The sequence below is a fragment of the Sus scrofa genome, chromosome 7, assembly GCF_054392235.1.
Source record: "Sus scrofa isolate SSC_HxYL_T2T_F1_AM1 chromosome 7, Sscrofa_HxYL_maternal_Yorkshire_Landrace_v2.0, whole genome shotgun sequence".
NCBI lineage: Eukaryota > Metazoa > Chordata > Mammalia > Artiodactyla > Suidae > Sus > Sus scrofa.
In genome coordinates, this window is record NC_139389.1 from 53,637,545 (window position 1) to 53,663,507 (window position 25,963).

The following is a 25,963-nucleotide window of genomic DNA, read 5'->3' on the forward strand; positions in this document are numbered from 1 at the left end:
GATTTACAATATTATATTAGTATCAGGTATACAACATAGTGACTCAATATTTTTACATATTATACTCCATTAAAAGTTATTATAAAATATTGACTATATTTTCCTGCACTGTACAATATTTTCTTGTTTCTTTTTCACTTTATAAATAGCAGTTTGTACCTCTTAATCCCATACTCCTATCTTCCCTCTCTCCACTGGTAACCAGTAGTTTGTTTTCTATATCTGAATGGGAGCTGCAGCTATTTCTTTCTGTTATTTTATAGTCATTTAGATTTTCTACATAAATGATAACATATAGTATTTGTGTTTTTCTGTCTTACTTTTTTCACTAAGCATAATACCCTCTAGGCCCATCCATGTTGTTGGAAATGGCAGAATTTTTTTTATGGCTAATATTACTTTGAATATCTTACATCTTCTTTATCCATTCATTTGTTGATGGACACTTAAATTGCTTCCATATCTTGACTATTGTAAGTAATGCTGCTAAGAACATTGAGGTGCATATGTCTCTTTGAATTATTGGTTTTTTTTTTTCCAGATATATACCTAAGAATGGAATTGCTGGATCATCTTGTAATTCTATGTTTAGTGTTTTGGAGAAACCTCCATTCCACTTTTCACCAATTTAAATTTCTACCAACAGTGTTCTAGGGTTCCATTTTCTCCATTCCTCCCCAACTTTTGATATTTCTAGACTCTTTGATGATAGCCATTCAGATAGGTCTGAGGTGATATCTCATTGTGGTTTTGATCCGTATTTTCCTGATAATTGATGATGTTGAGCATGTTTTCATGCACCTGTTGGCCTTGGAATAACATCTATTCAAGACTCCTGCTCATTTCTTATTTGGGATGTTTGGTTTTTGCTCTTGAGTTGTCTGAGTGATTTCAGTTGTTTTCCCCTGTTCTGCAGATTGTCTTTTCATTTTGTTGATGGTTTCCTTTGTAGCACCAAAGCATTTTAATTCAATGTAGTCCCATTTATTTTTTCTTTTGTTGCTTTTGCTTTTGGTGTCAGTTTTAAAAAAATCATCTCCAAGACCTATGTCAAGGTGCTTATGTTTCTCCTAGGAGTTTCATGGTTTCAGGTCTTACATTCTTTAATCCATTTTAAGTTAATTTTTATGTATGGTGTAGGATAGTGGTCTGGTTTTATTCTTTTGCTTATGGATGTACAATTTTTCCAAGACCATTTATTGAGGAGACTATTCTTTCCCATTGTATATTCCTGGCTCTCTTGTTGTTGTAAGTTGATCGACCATATATTCATGGATTTGTTTCCAGGATCATTCTTCTATCCCTTTGATCTACATGTAAATTTTTATGCTGATACCAAACTGTTTTAATACTATAGCTGTGTAATATAGTTTGAAATCAGGGAGTGTAATGCCTCCTGCTTTTTTTTTCCCCCTCAAAATTGCTACAGCTATTTGGAGATTTTTTTGTGACTTTAAACAAATTTTAATATTGATTGTTTTATTTTTGCGAAAATACCGTTGGGATTTTGATAGAAATTACTTTGAATCTGTATATTTCTTTGAGGTACAGACATTTAAAAATATCAATTCTTCCAATCCATGAGCATGGTGTATGACATTTATTTGTGTTTTCTTCAATTTCTTTAGTTAAGTTCTTATAGTTTTCAATAAATAGTCTTTTATCTCCTTAGTTAAATTTATTCTTAGGTATTTTATTTTTTTGATGTGATCATGAATGGAATAGCTTTCTTAATTTATCTTTCTGATGGTGTTTTATTAGTGTAAAACCAAGTTTTATGGATTGATTTTCATATCAAGCAGCTTTATTAACTTTGTTTACTAGTTTAGTTTTTGTTTAGCTTTTTGATAGAGTCTATCTATCTATCTATCTATCTATCTATCTATCTATCTGTCTATCTATCATCTGTCATCATCTGCATAATGACAGTTTTACTTCTTTTCCACTTTACATGCATTTTATTTATTTCTCTTATCTAATTGATCTGGCTAGATCTTCCAATACTATGTCGAATACAAGTGGCAAGAGTGGCATCCTTGTCTTCTTCCTCATCTTAGAGGAAAGGCTTTCAGCTTTTTATTACTGCATATGATGTTAGCTGTAGGTTTGTCATATATGGCTTTTATTATGTTGAGGTACTTCTGTTCCCTCTCTACCTGACTGTTGAGATTTTTTAAATTGTAAGTGGATGTTAAATTTTATCAAATGCTTTTTACACATATATTGAGATGATCATGTGATTCTTAACCTTCATTTTGTTAATGTGTTTATCACATTGGATGATTTGTAACTATTGGACCATGCTTGCATCCTTGGAATAAATTTCATTTGATCATGATTTATGATCCTTTATATGTGTTATTGAATTTAGTTTCCTAATATTCTGTTGAGCATTTTTGCATCTATGTTCATTCAGGATATTGACCTGTGACTTTCTTTTTATGGTATCCTTGTCTGGTTTTGATATCAAGGTAATACTGGACTCATAAAATGTTTTTGGAAGGGTCCTGTCTTGTGTTATTTTTTTTAAAGAGTTTGAGAAAAGTTGGTATTAATTCTCCTTTGAAAATTTAGTAAAATTCACCAGTGAAACTACAAGGCTTTTAATTACTGATTTATTATTTTTTTTTTCGATTTTTTTTTTCCCACTGTACAGCAAGGGGTTCAGGTTATCCTTACATGTATACATTACAATTACATTTTTTCCCCCACCCTTTGTTCTGTTGCAACATGAGTATCTAGACATAGTTCTCTTTGATAAAAGATTGGTTTTATCAAGTCTTGATTTTTTGTTGGTTTGTTCAGATTTTTTAAATTTCATCATGATTCAGTGTCCATAGGTTGTATGTTCCTAAGAATTTATCTCTTTCTTCTAGGTTGTTCAAATTGTTGACATGTAATTGTTCACAGTGGTCTCTTATGATTCTTTGTTTTTTTGTAGTATCAGTTGTGATATCTCCTCTTTCATTCCTGATTTTATTTATTTGAGTTCCTTCTATTTTTTTTCATGGTGAGTCTAGCCAAATGTTTGTCAATTTTGTTTATTTTTTTAGAAGACCAGCTCTTAGTTTCATTGATTTTTCCTATTTTGAGTCTAGTTCATTTTATTTCTACCCTGGTCTTATTTTCTTCCTTCTGCTAACTCTGGGCTTTTTCTAGTTCCTTGAGGTGTAAAGTTAGGTTGTTTATTTGACACTTTTCTTGTTTTCTGAGGTAAGCTTTTACTCTATGACCTTCCCTTTAGAACTGTTTTTGCTACATCTCATAAATTTTGTGTGTGTTACATTTCCATTTTTGTATCAATGTATTTATTGATTTTCTTTTTGATTTCTTCTTTGATTCATTGGTTGATTCAGTAGCATGTTGTTTAATCTCCATATACTTGTGAATTTTCCATTTTCTTTGTGTAGTTAATGCTAATTTTATACCTTATTGGTCAGAAAAGATGCTTGATATTTTTCAGTCCTCTTACATTTATTAAGACTTGTTTTGTGGCCTAAAGTCTGATCTATCTTGGAAAATATTCCATGTGCTTGTGAGAAGAATGCATATTCTATTGCTTTTGAATGGAATGTTCTGTAAATATATGTAAAGTTCACCTGCTAACATGTTGTTTAAGGCTAATGTTTCCGTATTGATTTTCTGTCTCAATGATCTATCCATTGATGTAATTGTGCATTAAAGTCACTTGCTGTTATTGTTTTTCTGTCTGTTTCTCCTTTTAGGTCTGTCAGCATTTGCTTTGTATATTTAGGTGCTCCTATATTGAGTGCATAAATATTCACAAATGTTATATCCTCTTGTTGTATTGACCTCTTTATCATTCTTTTTCTCTTATTACAGTCTTTCTTTTAAAGTTTATTTTGTCCGGTGTAAGTATAGCTACTCTAGCTTTCTTCTGGTTTTCATTTGTATGGAATATCTTTTTTCATCCCTTCACTTTCAATCAATGTGTGTCCTTATATCTAAAGTGCATCCCTTGTAAGCAGCATATAGATTGGTCTTATCTTTTTTTTCTGTTCAGCCACTCTACATCTTGGCCAGAGAATTTAGTCCATTTACATTTAAAGTAATTGTTGACAGGTATGTGCTTATCACCATATTGTTAGTTTTTTCTAGCTGTTTTTTACTTATTTATTCCTTCTTTTTTGCCCCTCTCCCTTTGTGGTTTGATGATTTTCTTTAGTGGTATGCTTAAATTCCTTTCTCTTTTGTATATTTACTATAGGTTTTTACCTTGTGGCTACCAGGAAAGTAAACACTTTTCTTGTTTACATGGTATACACATACACAGCAAGGGAAAGAGAGAGAGGGAGAATAAAGAGAGGGAAATCTTATGATGTACACAACTCAGATTTGTGAGTTTTTAATCCCTCAACAACCATATTACACTAAAAAACCTCTGGTAGTTTATACCAAACAAAATGCAGAGAATACTGCCTACCATTCCACACAACACCTTCTTCTTATGGACTCAAATTCTCTGCAGCATAACACTGGGGGAAGTTGAGCTCCTTTTCAGTAGCTGCTGAAGTGCTGTCAATATTTTGGAAACTGAATTATGCTTCTTTTTTCTTTGGCCACTAGGGAACTCAGAAACCATTTGCCATCCATACTTATATACAGGAGTTTGAGGTGTACCTTTGGTATACTAATTTTATTCCATTTCAATTTAATTGTCTACCCTAAATTTATCTTTTGGCATTTTCTCCTATGATACTATGTGCATTTTTTAGAGGTCTCAAGTTTTTTTTGAAAAACAAAGAAAAATAGAGTAAAAAAGAGATGAAAGAAGTAAAGGAACTACAGAAGAAGGAAAATTAGGAGAAGAGAGAGGAAAGAAAAGAAAATCTAAAATGAGCTGAACAATTGTACAGCTGGGCATGATTTATACACCATTACTACATTCTTAGAAAATCAAATCTTAGAATGCTTTTGCAATGTTCTTTTTTGCCTAACTTCTTATAAACTTACTCTGATATGAGTTCTTGGTGGGAAAGCATCAGATTTTATTCATCTTAGAATCTCCCTAGCTTAGCACTTTTCTAGAACATAATAGAAGCTTAGTAAGTAAGTACTGATTGAAAAAAGTCACGTAGTACTCAGATTTTCAGGATAGTATGAAATATTTTGGTACTTATTTAATGTTGGTTATTTTAATTTTTTCACCAGATACACAATAATAAGGTGTAAAAGAAACATCTTGTGCTTACAGTGGGAATGGAAGCGGGTTCTGTCATGATTTTTCTTCTGCATGAAAAGGACACAGCTCTTTCAAATTCAGCAGCTGAGTGGATCCATATGCCTTCCAGGCAGAATGTAGCCAGGGTAATGCTACAGATAATGTAATTAATTAACCCTTTTGTAGTCTCAAAATTTCAAACTTCTAGGTAATGGCATTTGTATAGTAATTTTCCTTGGTTCTATGTAAGTTCTTTAGCAGAATCACAAAATAAGCTTTACACTTAAATGTAAATGGTGGAAATAAGGCAATGGAAGTTATTAAAATGAACATTTGATAAATTCAGATATAAGTGGCTTAGGATAATCTGATCTTACATGATCATGTGTATTCAGGAAATCATTGGTGAATGCCCACAGTTATGAGCATTCTTTGCTTTCTAACATCTATTCTGGTTTGGTATGGTAATCAGCATTTATTTTATGTTATTTCATTTTTTGCTTTTTAGGGCTGCATCTGTGGCATATGGAAGTTCCCAGGTTAGGGGTTGAATCAGAGCTGCAGCTGCTGGTTTATACCAGAACTACAGCAGCACCAGATCTGAGCTGCATCGGCAACCTCTACGCAGCTTGTTGTAATACTGGATCCTTAACCCGCTGAGCAAGGCCAGGGAATGAACCCGCATCCTCATGGATAGTAGTCAGGTTCTTAACAATGGGAACTCCGGCATTTCATGTGAAGGATCATTGCAGATACTTGGAGAGAAATAACCTTACTTCATAAAAGCTCTTAAGTTTAAAATGACTTCATCATTTGAGAATGTTCTCAGAGTCAATCTATAACAGGAAACAGGTGCATAGCAAGACCCAGTGAATGAGCGACTTGTTGAAATGAAAGTCATAGAGTTAGCTGGTTCCCCTGATGAGACTCAAGATTGGAGTGTGGCCTCCTAGACCGCGGATGAACAGAAGGTATCATGGTTAAAGGGAATAGCCCAGCTTATGGAGAAAATAGCCCACCTAGCCAGACTTAGAACATGGTGAAAAACTAATTTATCTAAATATATTAATTTATAGATATTCTTAAAGTGTGTTAGTCTTGAAAATTGACCACTAAATTTAACACCTCTGAGAAATGTTGCATAATAAAAAGCCCCCCATATTTAAAAAATGCATATACTCATTTTTCCCTATCTTGCTGTGCTTCTCTCCCTCTCTCCTTCTTTCCCATTCATTAATATCTCGAAATTTGAACAGAACATATATCTCAACAATGAACAATTCTTCTGCTTTATGATTATAATTGTGCCCATTCTGAGGAAGTTTTCTTCTTCTTTCCTTTACGAAAAGATATTTTACCAAACTCTTAATTGTGGAAATCAGTGGTATCAATGTGCCCAATATTCATTTGTATTGATGAATGTGTTCACATAGCTATTTAATTGTGAGTCTGTAAACACATAATTTAAAAAAAACCTGCAATATTATCTTGCCCAAATGTTATTTCAATGACAGTTAAATCTAATGCCTGAAGATGACAGTAAGTAAAACCCTGTTGTTGCACTTCTGGGCCTGTACTCTTGGCCCAGTCTGAGGTGTTTTGTCCAAAATGAGACTGGTTGCCCCAGCTTAGTTTTAGAAGATAATTTATAACAAAAATATCTCATGATAGTCACATTAGCAAACAAGGACAGAGAAGATTTAAGGAGTGAGAATGTCTAGAAAACAGTAAAATGGCACAATGGTGTGTAAATGACTCAGAGGGTGAGTAGACAGAAGGGGAGGAATGTTCTGTCAAAGGAAACAATAGGTGTTTCGGTTTAGGGGGGTTTCATACATGAAGCAAGTAGACTTAATTTTAGATGAGTTTCAAACATATTCCCACATGTAAGTTAATTTTCCTGTATCAATGAAGTTTTCAAGTTTGGCCATGGGATGGGATTGTGAATTGATAGAAATGATTGCCAGGCAATTGACAGTTGAAGGCACAATTGTGAAGATAGCAGAATTGGGAAACAGAGGGCTTTTAAAAATATAGCCCTTTTTAAATTTCCTTCTTGATTTCCTCATTAACTCATTGGTTTTTAGTAGCATGTTGTTTTGTCTCCATGTAGTAAGTTTTTTCTCATTTCTTTTCCTGTGGTTGATTTCTAGTTTCATGCCATTGTGGTCAAAGAAATAATACTTGAAATAATTTCTATACTCTTAAATTTGTTGAGGTTAGCTTTGTGCCCCAGTATGTAAAACAAACAGACAAAACAACAACAACAACAACAACAACAACAACAAAACCACAAAAAACCCCACAATGTATTGGGGAAATAAAAAAATAAAAAATATATAAATATGGCCCAAATCCAGACGTTGTGAGACAAGTGTCTACTTGATCTAGCATTTGTAATCACTTTTGACTGTGTGCCATCCTTACATCCTGTAAGTTTGGGGTTTTGGATAGCTGTTCATAAACAGAAAAGCAAGTAGTTTCACATGGATTTATTTGCCTTGGGTCACACACTGTCATTCCTGATACATGCTATTTATATTATAATCATATCATTAAAGCTACAGATATCTCTGCAGGTATAGATAGAAATTAAACATTTCTCTACCTTTTGTTTTGTTCTTTCCATTGGGTATCCTGTTATACTTTGGTCTCTGTCAGATTGGAAGCTCTGAAAGTACGTGATTCCAAGTAGGAGAGGTCTCTCGGCTCTCCTCTGCAGGTGTCTGGTATCAAGCCACAAGCCCAGGGGACTTCCAATAAATAGAAATTTACTGCTACAACTGCAACTACCAGATATAAAGATCAATAGAATAAAAAATTGAGTCCTACTCCAGGCTCCATGGTAATTTTGTTTTGACGAAACCCCAGGGCCAGTAAGGAGGGATCTGTGAGAGGAAAAGACTGGAGAAGAAGGAAAATTTACCTGGTTTCTTATAATGACAAAAACACATAAACTTGTTGAACATGGCAAAGCTCTCCTAAGCATCTTTCATGGACTAAGTGGGAAGGAAAGAGAAAGAGATAGATTGCATTTCTCTTCAATTATGTGGCTTTGTCAAACTCCTTCGTCCCACAGTGTCTAAGAAAATGGGTGCAATGTATTGCCTAAGCCTGAACATAGTCTATTACATCATCAGCATCATTTCAGTAGAAATGCATTTCCTCTCAGAGGATGAATTAAATAAAACATTCCCAACTTGTGATCCAAGCTCTTTGGTCTCTTTGCCTCTTTTCCTTTACTCTTTCTTAATTTTTAAAATTTTATTTTTCGGAGTTCCCATGGTGGCGCAGTGGTTAATGAATCCGACTAGGAACCATTAGGTTGCAGGTTCGATCCCTGGCCTTGCTCAGTGAATTGAGGATCCGGCGTCGCCTTTAGCTGTGGTGTAGGTTGCAGATGCGGCTCAGATCCCGCGTTGCTGTGGCTCTGGTGTAGGCCGGTGGCTACAGCTCCGATTAGACCCTTAGCCTGGGAACCTCCATATGCCGCAGGAGTGGCCCTAGAAAAGGCAAAAAGACCAAAAAAAAAAAAAAATTATTTTTGAACTATTTAGTTCGATTTGTGTTTAGAAAAAAGGGACCGCTTTTATCAAAGGGAACAGATATGGCAGATGGTTATTTCGTTCACATTCTCCACCTAAATGCAATTTCAATGCCTTTTTGTTTTGCATTTTAACAGAGATAGTTGTCAAATATCTTTATTTAACAATAGCTCTATTCTTTTTTTATAATGATTTTTAGTTTTTTCATTATAGTTGGTTTACAATGTTTTGCCATTTTCTACTGTATAGCATGGTAACCCAGTTACACATACATGTATAGATTACCATGCTCCATCATAAGTGACTAGATATAGTTCCCAGTGCTACACAGCAGGACCTCATTGCTTATCAATAGCTAGATTCTTTACATGAGTATCAGAAAAAAATTTACATCACAATCAGAAAAAAAAAATACTCTTTGGGGTTTTTAAACAACTAATTCTGCAAGGTTAGCAGTTTTAGGGTCGAATTTTAAAAAGAGAAGAAGAGAGTGGGGTCATCACTGAGAGGTCTGTCCTGCTCTCTTGGACTTTAGGGTCATGCCTAATTATCAGATTTATAAACTTCTAATCCTCTCTAGACCCTCCTTAAATGTATACAGAATTCCAGCATTTGAGCTACTCATATGACGGCCTGCAGATCTGTACTAAGAAAATTTTTCTTAATATAATAATTATATTATATATAATATTTATATATATTAAAATGTATTATATATATCAAGATATATACTATACATATCTTGATATATATAATATAATAATAATTATTATTAATAATCTTAATACGATTCCATGGGACATCGGACTTTCTCTAGTCAATACTTTTTTTAAATGATTAAATTCGTCTAACTATAGGGCCTTGAAAAGGAATTCTCCGTGTTGCGTTTTTCCAGATTCCATTTCTGTCACTCTTCACTGTAACAATATTGTGTTTTCCTTTGACTTTCTTTCATTGCTCCTGGGGAAATTGGCCCTTCTTTATATTTCTTTCCCGAAACACCCTCAACTTCATGTCTCTTTTGGCACAGGACTACCTATAGGCCTTTTTGAAAACAGAGCTAAACAAAATATTTAGCTATGGCTAAGATAGTATAGTATTTGTTTTTTAAAATTGATTTTAATTTATTGGATGATTATTCTCTTAAAAAGATCAAATGACCCAATTTAAAAATGTATATAAATTCTGAAAAGTCAATCTATTTTTTTCTTTTACTTGAAAAGTTTTTTAAAAATTTTATTGATCTATAGTTAACTTACAATGCTGTATTAGTTTCAAGTGCACAGCAAAGTAAATCAGTCACGTATATAAATACATCCATTCATTTTTCCCATATAAGTTATTACAAAAGATAGTATAGTATTGATAATAGCAAAATCATAGTTTAATTAAATAAATTGTTCACAACCCCAAAATGCTATTTTACTGCTATTAAAAAAGATTGTAAACAATTTATAATGATAGAAGAAAATATTTATTATATAACAAGTTATTATAGTAGTTACAAAACTATGGACAATATCATCTCAACTACATTAAAAAAAGCATATACATAAAAAAAGCTGGAAAGTAATACACCACAATATACAAAGATTATCTTTGATTGTTGGGCTTATTTTATAAATATTCTGCCTTGAGCATGTATTTCCAGCATGCATTACTGACAACCAATTTATTCAGAACGTACGGGCTCTTGGTACAGCACAATGCTGTGTGACTATTATCACATTTAATCCTTGGCACACACTATACAGCAGTTATTAATTACATTTTACATAGAAGAAACCCACATCTTAGAAATGTCATGTAAATCATATTAGGTGACACAGATAGTAATAATAATTATCACCCCCATTTTACAGGTGAAAATACTGAGGCTCAGGGAGATTAACTTGCTTAAGGTCATCTTGCAAATAAATAGCAGGATAGATTTGAACTCAGATCATTCTGACTGCAAAAGTTATGGTGTTTCCAACCTACCACACTGCCTTTTTAAAAGCAAATAAACAATGGCATTAACAACAAAAAAGTACATTAAAAATGTGATTAAAAAGAAGGATATCCAATAGAAAACAGAAAGAGGAAGATTTTGTCTCTCATCAATATCTCAGCTGGTTAGTTGTTCTTGCTTAGCTCTCTGATCACTGTTCTTGCAGATTTGTGTAATATGTATGAAACACATGATACCTTTTCCATAGTATCTGTCTTCTGAGAATTTCAAAATTCACATAGTAAATGTTTTCTGGTGTCTTACTTAGTAAATGCTTTTTGTTGTTTTAGGGAATAATAATCCTTGTTTGACAATCCTTCAGAGAGTTGAAAAGTTTGTAGCCATTCCCAATCTACAAATAGTGCATGTGCTGAGATGATATTCATATAATGATTTTTTCTTGCTTAATGGTTTCCTGTCTGTTATTGGGCTCAAAAAATGCATATAAAGAGTGCAAACATTACCGGCATAAATATGGTATGTCACCAAAAACTGCTGTGGAAACTCAAAGATAGATAAGAAATAATGAGGTTTATAGATTCATTAGCATTTGAATGATGAAACATGTATATGTGTTACTCCTTTGATCAATACTGCCCTGGAGGGAAAATACTGTATTTAATTGTCTTTCACAGACCTTCCATTGTGGACATCTGGTTGCTATGCAGTCCTGTAGCAGGACATTTCATTGCCTCTGTGTTGTAGAATTCAAGTTCTTGTTTTATTACCAACAATGGTATATGATATGAGAAAAATGTATGAAAATCTCAGTCAGGCTAGAAACAGATTTAGGAGGGTGCCTCTATTCCCTCTGCATTGCCTGGGCTTGACTAGCAGGCATGCTCTGAGTGAACATGTCATTTCTTTTCTAGGTAGTTTTAAAATTTGAGTTACTTTATTATATGTGTTGTATTAGTTATCTACATCTGTGAGCTATTTCATTAGATCAATTCCACTGCATTATGAATGCTTCCTTTTTGTAGATGCCTTTCGTTTTACAATTACCCAAACTATTTGCAAACTTGGCATATGCATACAAGTCCAAGACAGTGTCTAATTGTGGGAAAAAAATTCAAGTGCATTAAAGTCAGAGAGACCTGGCATCAAATACTGACATCATTGTTTTCCAGCTCTGTGATTTTTCAGGAAGTTATTCAACCTATGAATAAGTTCATTTCCTAATCTGTGAAATGGGGACATCAATACCTCTCTAATGGAAACTTGAATGGAATTAAATGAGTAACAAAAATCTAAAAAAAGCCTGACTCATTGTGTAAATTATTTTCTTTCTCTTTTTGCTCCCTCAATGAAGTGTATGGACAAAGTAGTCATAATTTAAAACGAAATTTAGAAAAATTAAATTAAAAAAATTAATAATTAGAAAACGTCTATTTTTTTTTTTTAACTAGAAATGTATTAATGGAGGATGGGCAGAAGTTTGCCTCCCTTAAGCTTGTGCTAAAATTATGTGCCACGGTGCTGTCCACTTGACAAAGAGGAATGTGCTGCAAAAGCAAACGCATAGGTGATGGGAGTCGGCAGCCAGTGTGGGATGTCAAATATACCCTGAATAAAATAGAAAGTGCATAACCTGGGCGTGGATAATTGAGAATTTCTTATATTCAGTTTCTATGCCTATGACCTGGTGGCACACATGAGGGATGGGGTAATCCAGGAGTTAATGGAGGGCAAATTCTAAAATGCCCTGAAACTTATCTTGCTGTAGAGCAGGATGCCTGGTGTCTACCAGGTTTCTGCTTGTTAATTTCTATGGTCGCTGCTACTGGGGAAATTGTCCTCATTTGCATTGTCTTTCAGTGACCTACCTGGAGGCAAACACCTGCAGACACTTTATGTTCACAGAAGTATCACTCGGGACAGAGACCCACATCCATTCAGTGCAACCAACTATGTTAAAATAACATTATGGGCAAATATTTCAAAGCTTAATATTTCAAATGGTCGCTTCACATACTATTTTATCCCTTCTTATTGCTCGTGAGTAATATATATCGCTGCCAACATAACTTCTTGGCCTCTCCTTTGCCCTGTGTGTTTTTAACTTTTCAGATGGAATTCTTACAGAGTTTTAATTGTAGGAGTTCAGTAACCGCATTCACATTTTTTAAGAGAAAGGAAAAAGCCCCTGGTGAAAGAATGACTTGATTTCAGTTGAAAAAAAAAATGAATAAAAAAACTCCAATAAAGCAGAAATGCATTTGGAAATGTGAATAGGTATATGTTACTTATAAATTATGCATGTGTGCATGATTGCATATTAAAGAGAATCTGTTAGTCATAAAAATTACCATTTGCATATTATACCATATATAAATGTGTTTATTCTAAATACAAGTATAGATGCATATATAGTGAAAAATATATAATGTCCACATAATTATAACTTATAAATTTTACATTTTAAGAAAAATGGTCTGGACAGGAAAATTCTGAATGTGTATTAGGATTATTTTAAGAGGTATAAGTTCTTTTTTAAAAACATGTCCTTTGAGTGTGTACAGCATTCTCCAAAATAATGGTTTGGAGCTGAAACTTTTCCTTTATTGAATTAATATTCAAAGTCTCTTTATCTTTAATTAATGTATTTTTATTGGTATATATGTGTGTATATGCTTAATAGTTATTACAAAATAGATTCAGCTGATTTGGAGTTACAGGAGATTTTTTTAAAAAGTTACTTCTTCCCTCTGTAATGTCAAGATACTATTTGCATTGAAGCTATAAACTTTATGTTGGCGTAGTTACAGAGCTTGCTGAAGGAGAAAACTCAAATCATATTTATAGAGAATGGATTAATAATTTCAAAGTGATCAAGACTTAAAATATTATGTTTAACAAATACAATTGAAATGTGGTCAGTTGTTATTATTTTTTTTTTTTTCATGGCTGAAATAACTAAAAAAGTCTGCCTTAAAGCCTTCTTTCCCTTAGGCGGCCATACTTCAAGATTCTTGTGTTTAGTTTTGGCTTTTTATTTGGAGCCTTCAAAACCATGAAGATAATGAATACAGTTTTAGGTATTTTATTTATGTGATGTTCACCAGTTAATATTTTTATTGGTATTGAGGAGCATGTAAATCCTCTAACAACTACTGGTGGTAAATAGGGTTCATCTGTATATTGAAGATGAAGAAACTGAGAGACAGAAAGGATGTAATTTGTTACAAACACATGCAGAGATGGGATGTGGCCATAAATATATTCTACTTAATAACCCTGGGACTCATGTTATAAGAGCAAATAGCAGCCATGGCCAAGACACCTTCCTCCCTGACTTTAACCCCTTCATTGCCATGCAGTAGCTATCATCTTGCTAACACACGTGTCTTTTCTCCTCAACTAGACGAAATCTTCGTGAAGGTTTATACTTTCTTACTATCTTCCCCTGTCTAACATTTTACTTTCCATAAGTGATCCTTAAGTGTGATTAGATATTTAGTTGAAAAAAATCCCTGTGAGTATTGTAAGTGTACATAGAATGATTTACTTTATAGAGTTAAAATATTTAAAGACATGAAAGAAATACTGTGGATGCTGAAATAAGAGAGTCTTGTTAGAAATCGCTCTTGATATCCACCAATGTGATTCTCACACCTCAGAACTAAGTTAAGTATCACTTAGTATGACTTTTAATAATGGTCACTTTCTGTTTTGTTCTAGGAAGCTGTTAGGTGTCTCCTGGACCCATAACAGAACCTGCTTTCTCTTCATGAGCAGAATTTAAGATGCAGTATTCACACGGGCTACAGCCATCAGCTGAGGACGCTAAGACATTTCTACCGCTCTGATCAGGTAAAAGAAATCCCAGCTGCAAGGGAAGAGTAGCTTGATTTTGTCTGGATCTACATTTCCATACTGGAGAACTGTCACAATCGCATGTTGAAAATATTTGCTGCTATTTTCATTTCACTTGTATAGACTGAACCAGCCAGAGAGAGATTGGAGTAAAAAACTAGAAAGGCATGGAAATGCTAAGAAAAGATTTGCCGAACCCCCCATTAGAATTTGACATCAGCACAACTGATGAGTGGATAGACATGATTCCTCCCTCTGCTGGAATTCATGTTCATTGTGAAAATCTAGAACCCAAGATTCATCACCTCTAATAGGATGTTTTTTAAGTCAGGGGGCAGGGGAAGCCAATGGATGTGCCATACATATCCCTCCCACAGCTCATTGGTGGCAGAGTCAGAAGTGGCCAGTCTCTTTCCCCTAGATTTTTTTTTTCTTTTCTTTTTTTTTTCCCCACGGAAAAACCTGACACAGATCTGAAAATATTAATTTCTAATTACCAGTGCCTTCGTTTGGAAGTCCTGTTCATTTTTCCTTCTCCCTCTCTCCACCCACCTCCTCTTACCCCTGGTACATTTCAGCCAGGGAAGAGAGAAGCCAGGAGGGAAGACCGTGAACTTAGCCACAAAATAAGTCAAGGGAGAAATGAAGTACTAATTAAGAAAAGCCGGGGTGTTATGCAAATGCTCCTGCACCGAAGGCAGCCTAATGAATGTGCCCGGAGTGGCTGGGCGTCTTCCCCGCGCCGACAGCTGGCTCCCAGGAAGGTCAGGCGCAGGCGGGCGCCAGGGAGCATAATCCTTCAGATTGGCAGCTCTGCCCCCTGGTCACCGTTTGATTATCTCCCAAATTGCTGTATTTCACAGAGATAATGATTTTTTATGGTCACAGATTTGAAGACAACTGCTGTATCCTCAGGGTTGTCGTTCTGCAAGGAGACGCGGCTGCTTCCTTTGGAGGAGAGAGAAGGGAGAGGGAGTTTCTTCTCCTTTTCTCTCCCTTGCAACTTCCTGGAATGTTTACTTAGAATCATGAAAGCAGTATCTCTTATTAAAGGAACTACCCCAGTTCTGATTCAGCCCAACCCTTTTCCCGGGTCCCTTAGCCAGTGCTTGGGTCTGGACGTCTCCTACTCTGGTCTTTCAAGGGCCCCAGTACTTTCTTATCCTCAGAAGGATGCTGTTCTCTCTGCAAAACCTAAAATCACCCAGACTTAAAATGAGGAGAGAAAGGTTCATCTGGTGCCTCTCATTGTTAGCGAATTTGAATCAGGGGTCCCACTGTTGCCACTTAAAAAATCAATCCTCACAAATGGTAGAAGGGAAAGATGGCTTTAATCAGAATGCAGGCAGTCTGGGGAGATGGTGGACTCAGTGGTCCCTCCAAACCAGCTCTGAGGATTCTGCTCTGACATGAAAGTTTTTAAAGAAAAACAGAGATCGTCTCAGTTAACTATTGGGATTGGGGGTCAGAGTTGTAGTCATACCTTACTATGTCCTGGCTTGTTGACTCCATGACCTTCCTCTAGACGTTATCTTGTTCACATGGTTTTGATCACAGTTTGTTCGGGAGATGACTGAAGGGGAAGCTGGGGGAAGAGATCTGGTCATCTGTCAGTCACTTATTCTTCATTTCTACTTTGAGCTGTGGAAAGAATGGACAAGTTAGGCAAAGCATTGTGTAATTAAAAGATTTAAAAGGCATGCTTGGGCCAGAGATGAGTAGAGCTTGCGGGTGCCTGGTTTAAAAATTAGTCACAAGAAAAGGGACTCCGGCTGAGGGCAGTTTCCTATAAGGAGCTGCGTACATCAAGAATCATGTGTGTGAGTGTGGATGCATGTGGGGGATTCACCTGACTTGGGGCCTTCCTTTGGGAGCGCGCAGTGGGGCAGGTCACCCATGCTGGCCCCACAAGGAACTTGTCCAGAGTGGGGAATGAGGCTGTAACTCACCCTCTCACTTGAGTTCCTTTTTTAAAGAAAAAAAAAATCTATTGACATATAGTTGATTTGCCATGTTGTGTCAGTTTCAGGGGTACAGAAAAGTGATTCAGTCATATTTACATACACACACACACACACATTCTTTTTTAGATTCTTTTCCATTATAGATTATTACACACTATTGAACATAGTTTATGCTCTATGTAGTAGGTCCTTGTTGGTTGATATGTTCTTTTAAAAAGCCTTCAAGGTGGGAACTTTTGGCTGGGGTTCCCAAGTAGGATTTTCATTCTGAGGTAAAAGCAGTCAGAAAGGAAAAAAAAAAAGTTTAACTCTATGGTTACTCCCCTTGAGGACTGGTTTATTTAACATGAGTTATATGATTTCTTGTGAGCTCAGGCCTGACAGGAACATACTTAATTTTCTTTAAGAGTGACCACTGAAGTTCCAGTATGAACTTGATTGTGTATTGGTACTGGGACATTCCTCTACTGATCTGAACCCAATGTCTGCAAGCATGCTCTTCTGAGCTGGTAAGGGAACATCCAGGTTTTACTCCTGGAAGAGCTGCAAGTTGGAAACCATCATGTTTCAGTTCAGACTTAATTATTTCAACATTGCAGGCCTTTTAATATTTATGAAGAAAATAAATATTGCCTGGGATTCATATTTTAAATCACTTCTCTCATCTTAATTGAAGGAAAAGGTAAATAGTGTAAATGAAGCCCACTTGGCTTGAGGTCTTGCTGATGAGAATCTAGAAAACATGAATTCAAAGGTGGGTCTGATTATATCCTGTTTCCTAGCCAATGTTAATTTCCTCATATTTTTCATTATTTCTACTGAATTTAGATAATATGCATTTATTTCATTTAAAAATATACCAGTTATTTATGTGTGGAGATCTGTGTCTTGATCTACAGAGCTGTCTTCAGAATTTCAAAAAAGAGAAGATTCTGTTATTTATCCCTCCCCATATCTATAGCTAATATATATATGTGTATAAATATATATATATATATATATATATGCAAAACTTAATGCTACAAGCTCCAACTACCCACACATACATCAGCACGTCCTAGCCACTTTTTTTTTTTTTTAACCTGAAAGGACTGCCTCTACTCCCAGTTGAGTTCACCTAGAGAAATACATCAGCCTCACTACAACCATAAGATGCTTCCTTGGCATTTTGGTGTGTGTTCATGTTATGAGTAGTAAAGCCTGATTTTTTAATTTTTTAAAAGATTTTTATTATTTTTTATTGTAGTTGATTTGCAATGTTCTGTCAATTTCTCATGTGCAACAGAGTGACCCAATCATACATATATTCTTTTTCTCACATTATCTTCCATCATGTTCCATCAGAAGTGAATAGATATATTTCCCTGTGCTATACAGCAGTCTCTCATTGCTTATCCACGCTAAATGCAATAGTTTGCATCTACTAACCCCAAACTCCCAGTCCATCCCACTCCCAAGCCTGATTTTTTTTTAAAACACTAAAATTGTCCCTTCATATTCTCAGGGAATAGGTTCTAGGATCCCCACAGATACCAAAATCCATGAATGCCTTTTATGAAAGTTGGTACAGTTGGCCTTCAGTATCTGTGGGTTCTAGATCCATGGTTGGTTGGATGGAACCTGCAGACAGGGAGGGCTGACTGTTAAGTGATTCATTAAATAGTTTCAAAGATTCTTACCAGGTATTGGACTTGGAGTAAGGGTGAAAAGACATTTCGCAAGGTTCGGAAGCAGGATGAAGGGGTTGAGATTGTTGTTCTAGATGGGCTGGTCATGCTCTTGAACAGCTGGTATTGAGCTGAGACATGGAAAGTCATGTGCACGTCAAGGGGTAGAGGATCCAGGCAGAAGAAACAGGAGGTCATGCATGGCTTGTTTGAGAAAAGGCAAGGCATGGAGTACACACAAGGGAAAGAGTGGGAGATGAGAATTGAGCTTGGGCTTGGAATCAGGCCATAAGTTTTTTATAGGAAGGAGCATGGGTTCTGTTCCAAGTGGAAAGAACAGCTTTAAACAACCTTCCACAGATAGACACTGAGGATTTTCATTGTTCACAAAGTTGAAAACACCAAAGTGGACATCCATGCATACAAACCTTTGTATACTTGCCTATTCATTCATTCATTCATTCATTCATTAAATAAATGTTATTGAGTACTATGCTGCGCCACTGCTGTGCTAGGCACTGGGAACTCAGTTGTGAAGAGGGAAGATAGAGTCTTTTCCTATACAGAGCTTATAGTATATGGGGTATATTGTCTCATATTTATCATCAGGATATATTTTAATTATTTTTAAGGGACAGTCTTAGGAATGAAATTATGCCATTAAAAAGAGTACACATTTCAAATTATACATGCGTGAATTATATATTTATATATTTATATATTTATATATATTATATATATTATATATTTATATATTTAAAAGTAAATATCCATAGTGTTCCTGAGAAAAGTTGTACCAAAGCGTCCACCTACTTCCAGTGCATGAAAGTGCCTATTTCCTCTTTCCCACAGATCATGCCCCCCAAAGGAAACACTGGCAAGAGAAAAATGTATTTCATCTCTTTTTCAATTTGTATTGAATATTTTTACATTTTATATTTTAATTGTCCTACTAAATTCAGAATACTTCCATTTGTTGCTAATTGTCAACACAAGGGCTAGGTATTACGTTTTATCTGCAATAATAATGACAACCACAAAAACTAACATTTTTGGAGTATTTGTTAAATGCCAGCACAGTGCCAGGCTCTTAAACATCATTTTCATCTAATCCTCACTAAACCCAGGGAAAAAGCACTGTTGTTTTCATTTCAGTGCATTGGACTGAAAGCTCTCTGAGGCAAAAACTGTATTTATTTTGCTCTTCACAATTTGCCTCTGTCTGACGCAGCAACTAGCTAAATAAGAAGTCATGTACATTTGTCACTTATTATGTTTATATCACTTATTATGAGAAGTTGAGGCATACTATTTTAAATGACAAAGGCCTATAGCTCATAAGTGGTGGAGCTTAGATTCAATACTGACCAGTCTTCTGACAGAGGCATCACTCTCAGACCAAGTGAGTGTAGTTATTTGTTAGCAAAGTTCTCTGGAACCCAAATTTGGTTGATTGTATTGCAATGTACCATCTTATGTTTCATGTAACTTTATTTTTTCAATAGCATCAATGTGATCAACAAATAATCCCAAATCTACCTCCCTAGCCCTGACCACTCCATAAACTCTAGAGCTTTCTATTTAACTATCAACTTAACTACTCTACCTCCATGATTGGTAAGCATCTCAAACTTAACACATCCAATACAAACTATTCCAATCCCACTTCCTGACCTTCTCTTCGCCTAACATCCCAGTCTCAGGAAAGGGCACAACTGTTCACTCATGTGCCCATGTCAAAAACTGAGCAGACATGCTTGACCCTTGATCTTCCCTCACACCTCACCACATGTTCCTATAAATTATGAAATGGAGCAGGACCCTATGGAGCCTTCCAAAGACAGAAACCTGCTCCCCTGCCCTGGCTTCATTGTCCTCGGCCTGCCTCTTTTCTGTAGAAAAACTTTAGCCAAAGAATAAATTTAATCAGGGAAGTGAGAAAATGAAAAAGCAAAGGAAAGCAATCAAACAAGACCAAATAATAATAATAATTGAGTCATTAAACAAAGTCAAGGATTTTATTTACTCCTCAAGGGCTATAGATAATATTCTGAGCCATACCTGTTTTGTAAATACTAAAACTCCCACCAAGGGGAAGAAGCTAACTACATGATGACCAGACTATAGCCATGACATTAGCTGCTTGAAGAAATGAGAACAAATTGACCCTGGAACTGAAAATTAATTGTATTTAAAACAGTCAAGATGATGCTGGTCTGACTACTCCCCTCGTGACTAACTTCAAGATGACTCTCAGAGATGACTGTGCTGCTCTGCATGTAGCCCTCTACCTCTGCCTAACACCCCTGAAACTCCCCTTTAAAAGTTCTTGCCCACTCATTAACAACAATAAGTTGGCCTTTGGACATGAGTCCATCTTCTCCCCCAGCTGCCAGCCTGCAGAACAAATAAACTTTCCTTTCTACCAACACTTGCCTCTTGAGTTTTAGATTTTGGATGATGAGCCTCTGAACCTGAGCTTCAGTAACAATTGTACCTCAGATTTGGTGGTTCTCACTCCAATGTCGGCTCTCACTTTGGTTCAGGCCATCTCATTTCCTGTCTTAACTACTGGAATAGCCTCCTAATAGATCTACTGCTTCCATTTTTGCCTGCTGTAGCCTGTTATCAGAATGATGTTTAGAAATATAAATACATTTCCTGCTCAAAACATTCAGTGACTTCTCATCATGTTTGGAGTATTTGGCATCTCAAATCCTCCAAAATCTACTCCCTGGCTTCTTCTCCTAACTTATCTTTCTCTTGGTTTCTGTACTCTGCCTACACATCTTGCTGGTACTTGAGCCCCTCAGCTCGATTCCCAATCCAGGGCCTTTGTATTTGCTGTTTTCTCTGTTGAGAATGCCTCCCTTCTCCATTTCCTCCAGGTGCATGCCTAAGCCTCTTTAGAGAGGCTGTCACAAACCTCGCCACCAAAAATGTCTCCCCAACCCTGACATCCCTTCATTCTCTAATCACACTCCTTTATTTTTCTCAATGGAATTTATTCTTACCTAATTTTTATTGCTTATTTATTTGTTACTCTGCTCATTAATTATCATCTCTACTAAACTGAATTCCATGAGAGTGGAGACCAACCTGTTCAGTGCCAGGACAGCACCTGACAGATTTACTGGCAGTCAATACATATGTTTAAATAAATGACTGAATATAACTGAACTTTATGCCATTTGTTTTAAATTTTGTTATTTTCTTAAAATGTTTTAAAATCCAAATGGTATAAAAGGTAGTTCAGTGAAAAATCTGCCCTTAACATCTGTCCTCTAAACTCTTGTTTTCCCTCCCCAGACAATCAATGATGCTACTGTCTCATAAATCCTTTCAGAAATAGTTCCTACATATATAAGAAAATATGTTCACTTTATTTATATATATATAAAATACATGTGTATATATATATGTGTGCATATAGTATCTACATATTTCTACATATTTAAAACACACAAATGCTATAATGCTATCATGAGTAACTTTCCATGTTGATAACATACCAAATGTATCTCCAGCATAAATTTCTGAGTGGAATTACTGTGTCTTGTGGCATGTTCATTTATAATTTGGAGAGGGGAATATTATTAAATGTATATACATAGAATTGTACTAAGCAGTGCATGAAAGTATTGTTTCGCATAAACATACCTGCCTCCTTGATAGGTGAAAAATAATATCTGTGTAGTTTCCTTTTGCCTTTCCTTAATTAGGAATGAGTCTGAGCATAATTTAATATGTTCAAGAGCCATCTATTTGTATTACTTTTTTGGTGAATTCTATGTTAGTGCATTTTGCCCATTTTTTGTTGTTGTTGTTATTATTTTGGGTTGGTGGTATATTTATTACTTATTTATATAAGCTCCTTGTGTTTTAGAAGTATGTACTACACATATGTTCCCCAGTTAGTCTGTTTTTTGTTTTTTTGTTTGTTTTTTGTTTTTTATGGCTATACCCATGGCATTTGGAGGTTCCCAGGCTAGGGGTCAAATTGGAATTATAGCTGCCCATCTATACTGCAGCCACAGCAATGCTAGATCTAAGTCTTGTCTGTGACCTACACCACAGCTCACGGAAATGGCAGATCCTTCACCCACTGAGCACCCAGGGATCAAACCTGTGTCCTCATGGGTACTAGTTGGGTTTGTTAACTGCTGAACCAGGAAGAGAACTCCAGTGTTTTTTTGTTTTTCCTTTAAGTTTTACATGTGGAAGTTTTTGCCATGCAGACTTTTTTAGTTTTTATAAAATTGAATTATTTTATCTTTTCTTTTATGAGTTTGATGTTTTGTCTTCTGGGGAAAGTTTAAATGAGTTGAAAAATTTATAAATTCATAAGGTTCTGGTTTGAGTTTGTAATTATGTCTGGCTTTCTCTCTTCTGTATTTGAATTTAAGTTGTTTGAGGGCAAAATTTGTGTGAATAAACTCATATAAGTGGCTTTATACGAACTAATCCATTTAATCTTCATAATATCCCAAAGAAGTTGGTACATCTATTATTGTCATTTTACAGAGGAGTAACCTGAGGCTCAGAGAGGTTGAGTCACTTGCTTAATATTACACAGCTACCAAGTTAAAGTGTCAGGATTCCAGATCATGTACTGGCTCCAAAGGAGGCATAATCAATGAATATTAATGGATTTTTCGATAGAACAGACTCAATTGTTGCAACCTGTGACCATAGGACGCCAAGTCTCAACATAATCAACCTCTCCCAGGCCCCAACTCTACCTCAACATAGATGAACCTGAGACACGTTTGCAAAAAAAAGTATTTTTCTAAAACCACATGTAAAGAAGTAAAAAACTGAGTTTATTGAACCATGTTTCTCTTTCTCATAACCAAATGAGAATTCCTTCCTTTCCCCTTCTTATACCAAGAGAAATTTGCATACCAAACCTTCTAGACTTATCTGTGGGGTTCAGCTTAAGCCATCAGCTGAGCAGAAACCCAATGGTGACCTAGAACTGGACAACAATGGGTTTAGGCATGGACAGCACCAACAAGAATGAGTTCCCATAAGTCTTCAAGCTCTGATTGTTACCCCATTTGGAACTGCACAAGAACATCTGAGTGCTATATTTGATTGGCAACATCTGTGTAGTCAGAAGAATCAAAAGGAGTCTTCAGAGAGGCAGTATGTTGGCACTACCCTTTTAAATTGGGTGTATGGTTAACAAATTGATCAGCTGGGCAATGCCATTCCATCTGAATATTCAAACAAAACCAAAAAGGCTAGCTTTGTATTTTTTTTTTTTAACATTTTCCAGGCAATAAATATATCTTAGAAGTTCATCTTTGTGGTAGCCTCTGTGTTCCTATTTGAAAGAACATCATTAATCATTTCATTAATGTTGGCTACATTTATCGTTTTTTCACCCCAGAAGCATTTTTCATTATTTTTAAGTAATTCTAACTATAGGCATTAAAATAAAATCATTTTACCTCCTTTCAACTCTAGACTTGATTTTCCTGTACTTACTATACTATAAGTATACTATCCTATGCAGAGCACCACTGATAAAAATATAGGAAATTGATCTAAGTTTATTCACTATATATTTAGTGTGAACCTGCTATTTACCAAGAAACCTGAACCCCTGAACTTTAGCACTCAGAGAGCTTTAGCTGAGCATCATACAGAACCTTCATGACCTTATTATCATTATGAAATGTTAGGAAGAGCCAGAAGAACTAAAAAGTGTAAGGTAGAAATTGGAATTACGTTTTGTATAATTATGCTGTAGACAGAGTTGGATTGAAGATTGAACTTTCACATAGAAATACATTTTTATTATTTAAGTGCTTTTGATGAGTCAACTGATGTGCTTTTAAAACTAGCTTTTTTGAGAAATAATTCACATACATACAATTCATCCATTTAAAGTATAAAATTCAGTGTTTTTTTTAGTGTATGTACAGATATGTGCAACCATCATAATGGTGAATTTTAGAACATTTTAAACTCTGAAAAGAAGTCTCAAGCACTTAACTATCACTCCCTATGCTCAAGCTATCTGTAAGCAACTACTAGCCTACTTTCTGTTAACATAGCTTTCTCCATTCTGGACATTTCATATGAATGAAATCATATTATATGTGATCTTTGGTGACTAGCTTCTTTCACTTAGTGTCATGTTTTCAAGGTTCATCCATGTTGAAGCATGTGTCAGTACTTCCTTTCTTTTTACGGCCAAATAATATTCTACTACATAGATATACCACTTTTTTTTTTAATCTTTTAGTCAGTAATTGACACCTGCATTGTTTCTACCTTTGGCTATTGTAAATATTGCAGCTATAAATATTCATGTCTAAGCTTCTGTGTGGCCCTATGTCTTAAATTCCCTTAGATATATATCCAGAAGTAGAATTCTGAATGATATGTTGCTTCTACATTTAATCTTTTGTGGAACTACCTGACTGTTTTCCAAAGTGACGTCACCATTTTATATCCCCCCCAGCATTTCTGTAGAGAAATCATCTGATAGCCTTATGGGGGTTCCCTTATAATTAATGCTTTGCTTTTCTCTTGCTGCCTTTTGAATCCTCTTTTTATCTTTAACTTTTGCCATTTTTATTACAATATGTCTTGGTGTGGGCCTGTTTGGGTTCAACTTGTTTGGGGCCCTCTCTGCTTCCTGTATCTTGATATCAGTATCCTTTAGATTTGGAAAGTTTTCAGCTATAATTTCTTCAAATATATTTTCAATCCCCTTTTCTTTTTCTTTTCCTTCCGGAATTCCTATCATGCGTAGATTGGCTCACTTTATGTTATCCCATAGGTCTCTTATATTGCTTTCATGTTTTCTCATTTGGTTTTCTGTCTGCTGTCCTGATTGGGTGATTTCCATTATTCTGTCTTCCATGTCTCTAATTCATTCCTCTGCATTATTCCTTCTGCTCTTTATTGCCTTTAGCTCAGTTTGTATCTCTGCAAATGTATACATGTATGTGTAACTGGGTCACCATGCTGTACAGTATAAAAAAATAGTATTGGGGAAATATATGTATATTTCCCTCAGCAGTGTATGAGGATTCCACCTTCTCTACATCCTTACCAACAGTTGTTATTAGTTGCTGGTAGTTTTGATTCTAGCCAACCTAGTGGCTATGAAGGGGTATGTCATTGTAGTTTTGGTTTGCTTTTCCCTGATGGCTAATGATTTTGAGCATCACTTCTGCTACTTATTGGCCATTTTTATATCTTCCTTGTAGAAATGTCTTTATTTATATTTGTAACTGAGTTATCTTTTTTCTCTTGTGTTGTAAGAGTTCTTTATATGTTCGGGTTACAAGTCCCTTATCAGATATATAATTTGCATATATTTTCTTCCATTCTCTGGGTTTTTTTTTTTTTTCACTTTCTTGGTGGTATCTTTGAAATGCAAAAGTTTTTAATTTTGATGAAGTCAAATTTACCTGTTCTTTTTTCTTTCGATGCTTGTGCTTTTGGTGTCATCTAAGAATTGTTTTTGCCTGATCCAAGGTCATGAAGGTTTACCCCTCTATCTTTTTTCCAAGGTTATATATTTTAACTCAATTCTTTGAGGTGTTTTGTTTTGTTTTTTTGTATATGGTGTGAGGTAAGTGTCCAAATTAATTCTTCCACATGGGGCTGTCCAGTTGTCCTGGCACCGTTTGTTGAAAAGGCTATTGTGTCCCAGTTGCATCATTTTGGAAATTTTGTTTAAAAACTGTTGACCATAAATTTTTTTTTTAGATTTGTTTCTGGACTTTAAATTCCATTCCATTGATCTATATGCCTCTCCTTGTACCAGTACTTGA

At 35.3% G+C, this 25,963-nt stretch overlaps 1 protein-coding gene across 3 annotated transcripts in view; it reads left to right on the forward strand.

Annotated features, from left to right (window-relative positions):
• The window catches only part of LOC110261709 (uncharacterized), a 551,822-nt gene that overhangs the window by 282,382 nt on the left and 243,477 nt on the right, over positions 1 to 25,963 (forward strand). For all 3 annotated transcript variants that reach the window (XR_014810259.1, XM_084968319.1, XM_084968320.1), the window contains exon 3: positions 14,399 to 14,530. Coding sequence is in view for 2 of the 3 variants with exons in the window: in XM_084968319.1 (XP_084824445.1) it covers positions 14,399 to 14,428 (30 nt within the window). In the remaining variant the exon portion in view is untranslated. The remainder of the gene's footprint in view (positions 1 to 14,398; positions 14,531 to 25,963) is intronic.